Genomic DNA, 14,820 nt, shown 5'->3' with positions numbered 1-14,820 from the left:
GTAGGAATAGCTCCCCATTGTCGGTGTCGGTGGAAGGAATAGCACCCCTTCAATGGTGTCAATGAAAGGAAAATTTCCCCCATCATTGGTGTCAATGGGGAAGGGATAGTGCCCCCATCATTGGTGTCAGTGGGGGAGGGATAGTGCCCCCATCATTGGGTCAGTGGGGGAGGGATAGTGCCCCCATCATTGGTGTCAGTGGGGGAGGGATAGTGCCCCCATCATTGGTGTCAGTGGGGGAGGGATAGTGCCCCCATCATTGGTGTCAGTGGGGGAGGGATAGTGCCCCCATCATTGGTGTCAGTGGGGGAGGCATAGTGCCCCCATCATTTGGTGTCGGTGGGAGGAATAGCGCCCCGTCAATGAAATGAAAATTTCCCCCATCGGTGTCAGTGGGGAGGAATAGTGCCCCCATCATTGGTGTCGGTGGAAGGAATAGCACCCCCTCAAAGGAAAATTTCCCCCATCATTGGTGTCAGTGGGGAGGAATAGCGCCCCATCGTTGGTGTCGGGGGAAGGAATAGCACCCCGTCAATGGTGTCAATGAAAGGAAAAATTCCCCCATCATTGGTATCAGTGGGAGGAATAGTGCCCCATCATTGGTATCAGTGGAAAGAACAGTGCCCTCGGGGCCAGATGTAGGCAAGCACAGGGCCATATGTGGCCCCCAGGCTGCAGTTTGGTGACCATTGCTGTTGAACAAACAGATAATTGACAAATCTTAATGTGAAAAAGGCGATTCCATTTATTATGGCCTCCTTGTAGAAGGTGGGAAACTATTGTAATATTAATGAAACAAAAAAAAAAATAAAAAAATTAAAGAACCGTATTTTTTTTTTTTTTTTTTTTTTTTTTTTAGTTTTTGCCAAGGTGAAAATTATCCAGCACGTCTATTGTAGACCATTTTTGCCTTCTTATCCATATAGAAAAAAAAAATCTATTCCCTCTAATGACAATTTGTATTTTATGCACTGCTTGTTATCATCGCTGCAGTTTTATATCATTCTGCTGCTCTGGTTTCAGTCCTTACAGCAGCGCCTGGAGAGGAATTTCTATGCCGGCCTCTTTTCTTGGGATGAAGTTAATCCACATGATGTCGCCGGGCTCCTGAAGCTGTTCCTCCGAGAGCTGCCTGCCCCCCTTCTCACTGCAGAGTATCTGCCGGCTTTCACTGCTGTACAAAGTGAGCAATCTGTTTTACTATAATGCTCTGCGGAATAGGAGTAAACATTGCTATAGGTGTTTGTGGGGATAAATATTCAATTCTTCACAAATTCATGGGAACTTTCCTTGACATAAAGTTTGGAGATGCAAAAGTGAAATTATGATGATGGCTGTTTAGATTTTGTTAAAGGGAAGTTGTGTGTTTTTTTTTTGTTTTTTTTGTCAATACATTGTGGGAGTCCTTTTTTTATACTGTTGTGTTTTTTTTTTGTTTGTTTGTTTTTTTAAGTGACCACGATGTGTAAGCAAAAAAAAAAACTGCTTATACTATACTGTCTGTTCCTATGATCACCACTCTGTTCAAGACCTATGGCCTCCAGCAGAATCATCACTTTTGATACACCCGAATTGTTAGGTCCTGCGTCCCACGCCACATGTTGTGGCTCCATATGTTGGCCTCTGACACTGCTGTGTCCCTATAGTGATGGATGGAACCATAGCGCAAAGGAGAGGGACATCCATCTGACACTTGGAAGTGTGTTGGATGTAAACATTTTTCTGGAAACTGTAGCTCCTACAGAGCAAAAATTGTTGTGTATAATAGACAAATGAGATATTTGGGGGGCACACCCTAAAAGATGCATTAAAGCTGGTGCAGCCATAAGACCATAAAGCCGAACAAAATATTACAGTGCACACATGCAAAAAATACATTTACCTCCTGCAAGGCTATTTAAAACACCTAAACATTTTCACAAAATATGGGGATTTGGTCACACCATATTGCTATATGGTGCTTAAGCTCCCTTACTGCAACAAAGTACCCCATAATTAGATAAGTATTTTTCTGTACTTGCAGGGTCTTTAAATGCATAAAATATGGGGGAATATGCATGTCTTGCAGAGATGTATTGCATGTGTTTTTTTTTATTTTTTTTTATTTATTTTTTTAAACATCAGAAAGCAATTCGGCTTTTCCATTGGGTTTGAATTGATTCGGGCAATTTTGATCCCATGTTTTTGTTGAGTGAAACCACCTTTTATGGCTTCAATTGCTACCAATTGGAAGTTCAACCACAATATCAATTTGCCACATGTGTGGTCAGCTATAGAATTGTTTTGTCAGGATAAACCATAAAGCCCATCCAATATGTAGCACTGCAAACCGGAAACAGGTTCTGCATAAAAAAAAGTTTTAACTGCCATGTGTTTTTTTTTTTTTTTTTTTATTGGCGCACCTACATACTGAACATAGTTCTATATGAAGCGTATCTGTTTTATTTACTGTATATCTGAAAATATAAATTTCCTTTAACTGAGAGATTTTACCAGATGGTGAAGTCGTTGCAAATGTCAAAATAAAAGATGCATTTTAAGGGGTATATTACACAAATAGACTTTGTATATTTTTAACTGTTCCTTGCACTGGCCATTCTACTCAACTAGTACTTGGTAGAAGACATGCTTAAACGAAAGCAACACTTTTACAAGTCTGTATGAATAGTTTCTTGACATTTCAAAATCTACAGAGACAAATAAATATTTAAATGAAATATACCGTATTGGTGTATAACACGCACTTTTTAATTGTGTGTGGGGAGCAAATAGTGTGTCTGTGTGTTATACGCTGATACTTCAATTTGGGCTGCCTAGGAGGGAACAGGCAGGGGGTGGGACTAGGGCCGTCATATCACATTCAGCGAGAATCTCCCGTTTACTCGGCAGCCTCTGTAATAAGTCCCGTCTCCTGGACCAGCATTGGACCACTGTTCTGTCTATGATAGAAGCTGGTCCAGGAGGCAGAACTTTGTAGTAAAGAGGCAGCCAGGTAAATAGGAGATTCTCGCTGTATGTAATCTGGTGGCGCTTGTCCCTCCCATCTCCAAAGCAGCAGTAATCTCAGGTGAGGCTCTAGATGGGCATTGGTCAGGCTGCATTGATGGCACCTGTGAGGCTGCAGATGGGCATTGATCAAGCTGTGTTGATGGGCAATTATGAGGCTGCAAATGGGCATTGGTGGGCAATTGTGAGGCTGCATATGGCATTGTTCAGGCTGCATTGATGACAATTGTGAGGCTGCAGATGGGCATTGATCAAGCTTCATTGATGGGCACTAGTGAGGCTGCAGATGGGCATTGACAAGGCTGCATATGGGCACTAATAAGGCTGCATTGAAGGGCACTGACCCTTATTTTGCTTCAAAGTTCTTTATTTAAAATGTAAGGTTTTTTTTTTTTTTTTCCTGAAACTTCCCTCTTAAAATGAAGTTGCATGTTATACACCAATTAAATACGATATAACTCCAATTCTTTGACTGTACCCATCACATCAGCCTAAAGTAGCTGAATGTTCTGTTTTGTTTTTCTTTTTACATAGAGATTTCAAATCTCAAACAAAGGCTCCAAGCTCTCAACCTGCTTATACTGATCCTTCCAGAGGCAAACCGCTGTACCTTAAAGGTAAGTGTTTAATGGTCTAGGCCCCGTACTTCTATTTCTGTCGGGATTTTGGAGCAGCGTTGGCACAGGGTGATGGTAAATAGGATTACTGTATGTCACTGTTGAGCTGACTTTCCTTGTTTCATTGTCCTTCGCCTTTTTTGAATTCATAGATTAATCCGAATTGGGGAAGGGTTTTGTTCCCATGTAATTTAATATATTAAATGTTGTACCCTTTTTCTTCTTTCTTTCCTCCCTCTTCTTTCTATATTTCCTGACCTCCCCTCTCTTCTTTTCCTTTCCTTTCTTAACCTTTCCTATTCTTTCCCATCCTCCATCCTTTCTACTCTTCAATCCAATCCTTCCTTCCCTCCTTCCCATCTTTCGTATCTCTCCAACCTTTCTTCCCACATTTACTTTTTTATATAAATAAGCAAGCCAACAAGTGGGCCAAAAGATCATCTCAAGAGCAATATAGCAAAAGTATCCATGGGACTCAAAACAAAAGCTCCTGGATAAAATCTCTGACAGGAGATGCTATCCATAGGCCCTTTTCTTACCTACCATTTTCCCTTCCCCACCCTTTCCTACCCTTCTGCACTCTTCATCCTTCTCTTCCTTACTTGCCACCCTTCTTTATTCCTTTCCATTCCTTCATTACTTGCTACCTTTTTTCTATCCTTCCTTTCTTTCTTACTAGTCCTCTTTTCCACCTTTCCTCTATTTCTATCTTTCTTTTCCTCCCTTTCGCTCTTACCTTGATTCTTTTCTACTTTTCCTTCCATCCATCTTTGTTGACTTTTCACAATTACTACTCTGACTTTATGTCCAACCTTTCTTTCCTGTTTGTCTTCTCTCTTGAATAACAGTCACCCATAATTTTTATAATCATTGTCCTCCCCAATCCTGAGAATGCTGAATAATTACCTCCACCTACCCTTCCAGCATGACTTGCATTCCTACTCTAAAGATGTTAACCAAAGACTACTAAATGTGACGTCTACCAAAGTATAATTTTATAGGTGGCGGTTGGTTAAGAATCTTTGATAGTAACATAATAGTTTCCTCTAGTTCCTTACTGTAAAGTGCCAGTGTCCTGCAGTTTTCTTGATCCTCCATGGCTCTATGTTTCTGCTGTCTGTTTTATCAGAATTCTTTACTAATCTGGTTTAGTGATTCTCCATTACGTTATTACATTTTTAATTTTGACTTGGCTTTCTCTAGATAGTATGTTTAAAATAGCCCTAGACCTTTTCCCAAGATTATACAATATGCTCTAGTTTAATTATTATGTTTGTCTTTAGTTCCATTCTGCCTTTATTTTTCACTCTGTAACAATGACTTTGTATTGCTTTTGGAACCCAGGCCTTGTTGGAGTTCCTCAGCAAAGTGGCATCTCTAGAGAAGAGCAATCTCATGTCATTGTGGAACATTGCCACCATAATGGCGCCTAATCTCTTCTTGTATCGAGGGAACAACTGCAAAGGCCCAGAAGGTGGTGAAAAGCAATTGGCAGAGGGAGTGGCTGGTTTGGTAATGGCTATGGTGCATTATCAAGATCTTCTATGGACGGTGAGTACTCTGAGGCCGCGTACACACGCGGGGACTGTTCGCTCAACTTTGTCCGCTGAACAGTGTTTCGGCGGACAGTCCGCCCGTGTGTGGGCTTTCAGCGGACAGTTTCAGCGGACAGTCTGCTGAACCAAGTTTTTCGGAAATTCCGAAAAACTGTCCGCTGAAACTTTGTTTCAGCGAACAGTCCCCTCGTGTGTAGGCTTGTTCGTCAAACTAAGTTCCGCGCATGCTCAGAAAGGATTTACACGCCGAAGTTTGCATTGCAGTGTATAGGACGTCGTTTTCTAGTCCCGTCGTACGTGCCGTTCACGTCATCGCGCACGGTTTCAGCGGACTGTTCGTTCGTCGTGTGTGGGCAAGTCCGTCCATGCTAATTTTGAGCGGACTGTCCGCTGAAACTGTTTGACGGACAAAGTTGAGCGAACAGTCCCCGCGTGTGTACGCGGCCTGAGCAAGGCTGGAGTTTGCTGCCATGAATAATTGCTTTTAGATTATCGTCATTTGCAAATGATTAAAGAAGGTTTACCTTCATACTAGCATTTATAAATATTTGAAGTTTTAAAGGAAAACTCCAGCTTTGAATCATTAAAATAAAAAATCTTCTTGCCACTGAGGAGCAGGTCTATGCATGCAATTCATACATTTACATGCGGAAAGCTGATTAGTTATTCCAGAGACACTACTACATCTATAGTTTTCAATGACAGCATGCTAATTGGATTGTAACTTAACTTTCATTATGTACTAATATTTTACAGAAAACATGTACAGCCATGGCCAAAAGTTTTGAGAATGACACAGATATTAATTTTCACAAAGTCTGCTTCCTCAGTTTTAATGATGCAATTTGCATATACTCCAGATTGTTATGAAGAGTGATCAGGTGAATTGCAATTAATTGCAAAGTCCCTCTTTACCATGAAAATGAATTTGATCCCATAAAAAAACATTTCTATTGCATATGTGAAGAAGGCTTCAGGGTGCCCAAAAAAGTCCTACAGTTGATTCAGCTGCTGTATTGGGGCACCATCAGTGCAGAGCTTGCTCAGGAATTGCAGCAGGCAGGTGTGAGTGCATCGGCATGCATAGTGAGGCGAATACTTTTTGGAGGATGGCCTGGTGTCAAGAAGGGCAGCAAAGAAGCCACTTCTCTCCAGGAAAAACACCAGAGACAGACTGATATTCTGCAAAAGGTACAGGGATTGGACTGCTGAGGACTGGGGTAAAGTAATTTTCTCTGATGAATTCCCCTTTCCGATTATTTGGGGCATCCGGAAAAAAACCTTCTCCAGAGAAGAAAAGTTGAGCGCTACCATCAGTCCTGCATCATGCCAATAGTAATGTATGCTGAGACCATTCATTTTTGGGGTTTGATCTCAGCCAAGGGAGTGGGCTCACTCACAATTTTACCTAAGATCAAAACCATGAATAAAGAATGGTACAAAAACATCCCCTGAGAGCAACTTCTCCCAACCATCCAAAAACAGTTTGACAAACAGTGCCTTTTGCAGCATGATGGAGCACCTTGCCATAAGGCAAAAGTGATAAATAGGTGGCTTGGCGAAAAAAAAACATTTTGGGTCCATGGCCAGAAAACTCCCCAGACCTTAATCCCATTGAGAACTTGTGGTCAATCCTCAAGAGGCAGGTGAACAAAAAAAAAACAAATTCTGACAAACTCCAAGTTCATTGACAGGATGCCAAGGCAAGTTGCAGAGGTCTTGAAAAAGAAGGGTCAACACTGAAAATATTGACTCTCTTGCATAAACTTAATGTAATCAAAGCCTTGGACACTTATGAAATGCTTGTAATTATACTTCGGTATACCTTCGTAAATAACATCTGACAAAAATATCTAAAAACACTGAAGCAGCAGACTTTGTGAAAATGAATATATGGGTAATTTTCAAAACCTTTGGCCATGGCTGTAGAACAGATAGTTTGTGATTGTTCTCCATATGTTTATTTATTTGGCTGTTATATTGTCAATCTCATGGTATTTCCCAGGTCCCAACCTTTCTGCTGTCTCAGGTCCGCAAATTGAATGAGAATAGCAGTAAGAGATTCAATGACCGTCGACTGCTCAACTTCCTACGAAAAATCCAACCTGACAAGGAAAAGCCAGAGAAAATTCAGACTGAGGTATGTGCAGTGCACAGGAAATGGGGAAAGGAAGTTTAGTGGATTATCTAAAGCTTTGTTTAACCACTTCAGCCCCGGAAGAATTTACCCCCTTCCTGACCAGAGCACTTTTTGCGATTTGGCACTGCGTCGCTTTAACTGACGCGATTTGCACAATCGTGCGATGATGTACCCAAACAAAATTGATGTCCTCTTTTTCCCCACAAATCGAGCTTTCTTTTGGTGCTTTTTGCGCTATAAACAAAAAAAGCAACAATTTTGAAAAGCATTATTTTTTACTTTTTGCTATAATAAATATCCCCCAAAATTATATTAAAAAAAAAAAAAACATATTTTTTTTCCTCAGTTTAGGCCCATATGTATTCTTCTACATATTTTTGTTAAAAAAAACCGCAATCAGCGTATATTGATTAGTTTATGCAAAAGTTATAGCGTCTACAAAATGGGGGATAGATTTATAGCATTTTTATTGTTGTGTTTTTTTTTTTGTTTTGTTTTTTACTACTAATAGCGGCGATCTGCAATTTTTATCATGACTGCGACATTATGGTGGGCATATCAGACAATTTTTACACATTTTTGGAACCATTGGCATTAATACAGCAATCAGATTAAAAATGCATTGATTACTGTAAAAATGTCTCTGGCAGTGAAGGGGTTAACACTAGGGGCGGTGAAGGGGTTAACTGTGTAACCTGGGAGGTGATTCTAACTAAAGGGGGGGGACTAACTACAGGAAGTGACAGATCGTGGTTCCTAGCTAATAGGAACACACGATCTATCACTCCTGTCAGAATAGGGAAGTGTGTGTTTACACACACTCGTCCCTGTTCTGTGTCCCCTGGTCATGATCGCTGGTGGCCGGCGGTCATCGCGACCGCCAGCCACAAGCATCGGCACACCCGCTGTGCAGCGTGTGCACGCGCCTTTTATATGTGGACCCTGCAAGATCACGTACAGTAACGTGATTTCGCTCAGGGGAGCCAGCCTGCTGCTGTAAAATGGCGGCGGCTGCTCCGGAAGCGGTTAAAGTGAACCGTCTCTAAGCAAAATATGCAGAGCTGCCATCCATCTGAAAGTGCTAGTGCCTGAATATATATACTGACCCTCTGGCTTTGATACTTTGAGCCACTGACCAGGAGAAATAAGTATGTAGGTCTTGAAAGTCAGAAGTCCTGATATGCATACATGTTCTGGGTTAATGACTCGAAAGTAGTGAAGTCCTCAGAGGGCCATCATGACAGCCATGCATCCTTCACAGAACGAGAAGTCAGCCATGCCAGCCTCCAGGTTTCCTTTGAGCTAAAAGGCTACTATAGTTAGTCTAATTGACTTGAAGTTACCGACAAAGTAGTAGCGATATCTTAATGAGCGGCATGCCCTATACATTCACACTATTGGTAAGGGAAACTCCAAGACTTATAAAATCAGAGGCACTCTGCTGAAGGAACATGTTAGGGCTCCTTCACACGGACGTGTCCTTGTACGGAGCCCGCTCTGGTGAGCGGTGGATCGCTCCGTCGATCCCCGCTGAGCAGGCAGATGACAGGTCTGTCTCTGCACACTGTGCAAGGACGGACCTGTCAGAGCACCCCTCTCCTCTATGGGGTATCGGATGAAGACGGACCGTAGAGTCCGTCATCCGATCCGCAGACGGATGAAAAAATAGTTTTTTCCTCTGTCACACTTTTTTGGATTGGAGCGGGTAGGATGTCAGCGGACATGTCACCACTGACATCCATGCCTCCATAGACCTCTATGGAGTGTCCATTCAGGTCCGCCTAAAAAACTGACAGGCGGACTTGAACGGATCGTCTGTGTGAAAGGGGCCTAAATTTATGTCTATCTGTGCACTTTTATTTCTGGGTCAACATCGTTAAAAAAATAATGCTAATGTATTTTGGCTGTATTTATATACTTGTGGCAATGTGTAAATACTAGAAAAGGTGTTTCCCAAACTTTGGTTCCCGAGAAACTACATCTGTTAGCTGTCAGTACTGCCTCTTCAGGCCTCTCATGTCCAGCGATGCCCCTGGTCTGAACTTCTTTGTATTCAGTAGATGCCCTCCAGAAATGCTAGATTCTAAAGTGTATTTAAAAAAAAAAAAAAAAAGGTTTTAAGCTGTGAATAAAGGGAGGAGTTTTTTTTATTGCTGTCCTGGTCCCCACTGGGGACAGACAGTCCAAAAAGACCAATGTCGTTGGGACTAAAATCCAAAATTCTGAGTTTTAACCAGAACAGGAATAGAGTTCTGCCGACAACTGAGGGATTTCCCCTACTTTGGCGGTATCTCCTCCCACTTCCTATAGGTCTACTGAACAAGACGTAGATAGAAATCTCCCCAAGTGAACACAAATGGCAGAAAAAAATGACAGGTTTTAATCACTTCAAAATTCTAATCCAAAAAAAGAAGATTTTGAGTTTAGATATACTTTATGGAAGACATTAACGTCAATAAAGATGGACATTTCCAGCCCTTGGATGGCTCGCTCCTTCCAGTGCCTTGCAGCCATCAGTACAGTGAGCATGTTCTGCTTATTCTAGTGACAGCTACCAAGAACTAGAAGAAGCCTAGTGATTTAATCCGGTGGTCTCCAAACTGCGGCCTGGGGGCCGGATGTGGCCCTTTGCTTGTTTTAACTGACCCTTTGCACACTATTCCTCCAGCTGACAGCAAAGATGGGACACTGTTCCTCCTACTGGCACCATTGATGGGGCACTATTCCTACAACTAAAACCAATGATGGGGCATTGTTTGCTGCCACCGACAGTGGGGGCATTTTCTACTCCTGCAGGCCACAGTCTGGGACCCTTAAAGCTTGAAGGACTTTAAACCATCCCTTTGCTTAGAAAGTTGGAGACCCCTGATTAAAACCATGAAAGTTCACTGTTCTCTAATATGAGTTCCTTTAGGCCTGCTTTTGGGTTAGAGCTGCTATCGTACCATCCAGTCAAAACTAGTACCATGCTATATGACGCACTTCATGAATACAGTGTATTCCCAGCCTACATACCCCTTTCTCATTACATCTTTTCATTCCTTCTCCAGCCCTGTAAGCAAGTGAAGATCCAAGCTGCAGTATTTATTAAAGACACCCTGGCTATTCGACTGGATGAAGGCACACGTGCAGCAGATGTCTTGAAGAAGTTCCAAGAACACTTAGCCCAGCGTAACTGCCAGATGATCAGAACTGTGAGCTTGATCAAATGGTATATATCACAGTTCATATACATAAATACAGCACAAAGACAACATAAAAGGAACAGCTGTTGAAAGTAGCAGTGAAAGGATTTGGAACAGCCTAAAGCGTTTTAAAAATGCAACGAAGTTAACTGTTGTAAACACCCCTGGCACCAGTAGGGTTTGTGCCACGGTTCTTTTGTTTGGCAGTTTGGTTGGCTTGTAAATGTGGAAAAATAGAAGAATATAAATAAAGACACAGAAAAATTAGGAATGAATTTACTGAATACTATCCAGGAGTAATGGCTTATGCTGTGCCAGGCAGTACTCCTGTTCTTCTCTGAGCTTGTGGGGGCCACATGGCACTGCTCACAGGCTGTAATGGAAGTCTTCTAAGTTGTAAGCTTTTCCCATTTGGACCTAATGAGAAGAAACTGTACATGCACAGCACCATTTGGTTCTGCCAACTTGGTGATGAACAGAAGCACCTTCTACCCTGCATTAAAGGGAAAGCTCCACTTGTTTGACTCCTCTTTCACCCTCTCAATGCCACATTTGGCACTTTTTGGGGGGGAGCGGGTACTTGGTTTTGACAGGTACCTGTTCCCGCTTCCTGACATATGTGCTGTGGTGATCTAAGCCAGAAGTTCAGCCCCCTCCCCCCGTCCCCTGCAGCCTTCTGGGACACATCCTAGGTTCCAGAAGACTGCAGGACAATTAACAAAACGCAGCACGGCTTGCGCATGCAGAGTAGAAAACCATCCGTGAAGCTCCAAGGCTTCACTGCCAGTTTCCATTAAGATGCTGGAACTTACACCCAAAGAATCGGCTCGGGTGAGGACTGTGCTAGATTCCTGAAAAGGTAAAGGTCAGCAGCTACACAGTACTTGTAGCTGCTGCAGCTACTGTACAATATGAGATGCTGTTTTGACGCCTGTAAAGGGGTACTGGGGGAATGCTATGGTTGAAGACAAACTAAAGGCAAAATGTTTTTTTTTTTTTTTTTTGCATTTGAGTAAAAGAGGGTTCTATCTTCTGTAAGTTTTTTTTTTTTTTTTTTTTTTTTTTTTTTCCTTCTCATCTGTGTCCCATTTTGGGGAGATTTCCCTTCACTTCCTGTCTCATAGTCAAACAGGAAATTAGAAGAAATCCCTCCAATATGATAGAATCCCTGGTTGTCTTCAGGGTGACCAGAACTAGTGTCCCCATTGGCAGATTTTTCATCCACCTTGTTCTGGTGACCTAAAATCTGGGATTTTCTATCACTTTCATTGTCTTTAATAATGGTAAACTGGGCAAATGGAGAAGGTGAACCTCCCTAATGGGGGTACAGATAGCACTAAAAACCTGACAGGTGTTCTAATTCTTCTCCACTATTTAAAACTAAAAGTTTGCCATGTAGTTAAACAATAAAAGGTGGATTTACTATAGGCAAGTAGACTGTGCACTTTGCAAGTGCAGTTGCATCGGGGGGGGGAGCTTTCCTGGTTTCTGTTGTCCAATCACGTGCAAGCAAAAATGCTGTTCTTTTATTTTCCTGGCATATGATTGGGTATTCTTTACAAAATGAATCTTTACCTCATTTACTTAGCTCTGGAGCAACGGCACTTCCCAGTAAAACCATAAATTATGTAAAAGTATTATTATTGTTCTTCCATTTTAAAATGAATTATCATTGGCCTATCCTAGATGTTATCATCCTGTCTTGTTATATTTATGTAGTTATTATTGCTTTGCTGAACTCATGTTTTCTCTTCCAGTAATGGTGCCTTTGAGTTTCCTAATGTGGAGCTTTATGAAGTAGGAGGGAACATCTGTAAGTATGCTTTCTTCACCTTGCAGGATGACTATTGATTCGAAATGTGAAAAGTAAAAAAAAAAAAAAAAAAAAAAAAATGAAATGTCCTTACATGTGTCTTTCTGATATCTACCTACAGGTGAACACTGCTTGGATCATGATACCTACATGCTGGACTTGTACAATGCTAACCCTAATGGAGAATGGGTGATCAAACCCAGCCCCCCTCCTACGCCTATTTTATAGGACAGGACTGTTGATCACTTCATCTACTGTGATGTATATACAGAATACTGGATATTTTCCAGCTCCACATGTCCAGAAACCAGCTCGTAGTGCAATGTAAAGGGATTCAACAAACCTATTTGATCACTGACGGGACAATTTTTGCCTTATGGGCGCGACGTAAGTGGCAAAGTATCTGGTCTTGGGTCACTATCGGAGTTATCAGAGACACGTGCTTTCTTGTGTTACTGACTATAGTGCCAATTTCAAGAAGCTAGTATTTATTTTCAAAATGTAAAATGTGAATATGCTTACAGAAAAACAATAGGAAGAAGTTGCACCACCAGAGGGCGCCATATCCCTTTCTGTTACACCCTCCCTGGATTTTAAACACTCCCTCCTAATGGACTGTACAGACGTATGTGCTGATTGTATGAGTTGACGCAGAGCTAGCCTCTTTGTTGTAAGTAATTTTTTAGATCTATTTTTGTTACCTTCGTATTTAAATACGTTAATTAAAAAAACGTGAATTTGCTGAAAATGTTTCAGTATGGTAAAAGAGTGTCTTGTTTCCATCGTATTATTGAAAAAGAGAAAAAATACCTATTTTATGTTTCCTTTCTTGTTCGAGGGAACCGGCCATGAGTATAGAGCAGCCTTTCTCAACCTTTTCAACACAGAGGAACCCTCAAAATAACACTTTCTGGTCTCAGGGGGCCCCTGCCAGAAGTTACTTTAGCTACAACTCATATTATTATTATGATGGTCAACCAGAAGAATGCTCCTTGCATTTGTCGTCATTTTGTGCAAGTCAGCCAACAGCTGAGAGTGTTTTTCCAGAGTGTTAAGACCACGCGCACGCAGGGAGGTGACCTTAAGGAGACCCATATTGCCCTTTGGTCTGCGAGTGGGCACAATAAAGTGTGGGGAAGAACCCCAGCCGGGAGATCCTCCCTGGGCAAGAGACGGGGAGTGGAGAGAACAGAGGTACTGGGAAGAGGGGGGGGGGGGGAACAAGGAAAGGAGGGAGTAGAGGGAGGTGGGGGAGGGAATAGTCTGTCTACAATGCAGTTAAAGTGGAAGTAAACCCATCGATTTAAACAGTTAAAAAAAAAAAAAAAAAAAAAGGCATGCCGGGAATGCTAACTGCACATTGGCTGTGCTCTCAGCCAAACTATCCAATGGCTGGTGTCATAACGAATCACATGTGCAGCACCATAGCAGTTGAAGATTAAACAGAGGCAAAGATGGTAGCTTCTTTGGCTGAAAACGATAGGGGAGTTTACTTCCACTTTAAGCTGAGGACCCTGGTTAAGCACAGGTAAAGCCTTCACCGTCTGCCCTAATTGGGGGTGGTTGGAGCATTAGAGGCTGTTCAGAGCTAACAGCAATTGGTCAAAAGCAGAAACAAGATAGTTGGAGATGCGGGGGATGGTAGCAACGAGAAACGTATGATAGGCAATGAGAGAGCCAGCCAAACTAAAAATGTAACAAAGAACATAAAACAAAGATCAAAAATAGGAACCAGGTAACAGAGGACCAACATCTGGGACGGTGCACTGGGGGAGGCCTATAGATCGAAAAGGCTCAGAGTGGGCCCAGGTATTTAATAAGAGTATGCGCCAGAGCACCACAGAGGGTCAAAAAGCATATAGGAATATGTACATATGTACCGCAGATAGGGATACGTACATATGTACCGCAGATAGGGATACGTACATATGTACTGCAGATAGGGATACGTACATATGTACCGCAGATAGGAATACAAGCAAAGGTCCAGAAACCCTCCATAGCAGCACCCTGATTGAGGAGACACATCTAGGCTCTATTACCCCTTCATCAAATAAAGAGCGTTAATCAGGGTATGCAGGGGAAGGAGGGTAGAAAATGTGTGACAAGTTTGGGTCCCCATCAGGAAATGCCTCATGAGACCAGCATATTAACAGCCAGTTTTGGCTGGGAGCGGGGGGGAGGGAGAGGTAATGGGGTATGGAGCCTGTCCGTTGACCCCTGTCATTTGCCTTTTTGTCTCCCCGTCTGCAATCCAAGAGGACGGTGATCTTGCACTTCCACCTGCAGGAGGCGTGCCGCTTCTGTTGTGATAATTCACAGCAGAAGCCAATCTGCAGGTGTCGGGCACTCAATGCCCTCCGACACCTGCCAGTCGTTGGTAAACTAAACAGAACAGGGATCTGCCTATGTAAACAAGGCAGATCACCATTCTGACGATGGATTCTGTGTTTCTGCAAAGCAGGGAATAGAACAGTGGTGGCCTGTCCATTAGGGCGCCCAA

At 42.4% G+C, this 14,820-nt stretch overlaps 1 protein-coding gene across 6 annotated transcripts in view; it reads left to right on the top strand.

The window, feature by feature from the left end:
* ARHGAP40 (Rho GTPase activating protein 40) overlaps window positions 1–13,065 on the top strand; it is a 108,925-nt gene extending 95,860 nt beyond the window's left edge. For all 6 annotated transcript variants that reach the window (XM_077459118.1, XM_077459120.1, XM_077459117.1 and 3 more), the window contains 7 exons: window positions 1,024–1,183; window positions 3,541–3,623; window positions 4,968–5,174; window positions 7,185–7,319; window positions 10,370–10,530; window positions 12,262–12,317; window positions 12,439–13,065. In XM_077459118.1, coding sequence (XP_077315244.1) covers window positions 1,024–1,183; window positions 3,541–3,623; window positions 4,968–5,174; window positions 7,185–7,319; window positions 10,370–10,530; window positions 12,262–12,317; window positions 12,439–12,545 — 909 coding nt within the window. In that variant the 3' untranslated portion in view covers window positions 12,546–13,065. The remainder of the gene's footprint in view (window positions 1–1,023; window positions 1,184–3,540; window positions 3,624–4,967; window positions 5,175–7,184; window positions 7,320–10,369; window positions 10,531–12,261; window positions 12,318–12,438) is intronic.
* Window positions 13,066–14,820: the final 1,755 nt, after the last annotated feature.

This window comes from Lithobates pipiens, unplaced genomic scaffold, assembly GCF_037356315.1.
Source record: "Lithobates pipiens isolate NorthernLeopardFrog02 unplaced genomic scaffold, aLitPip1_a1.2 Scaffold_28, whole genome shotgun sequence".
Taxonomy (NCBI): Eukaryota; Metazoa; Chordata; class Amphibia; order Anura; family Ranidae; genus Lithobates; species Lithobates pipiens.
The sequence above is the reverse complement of the archived record's forward strand: the minus strand, read 5'-3'. Positions and strand labels throughout refer to the sequence as shown.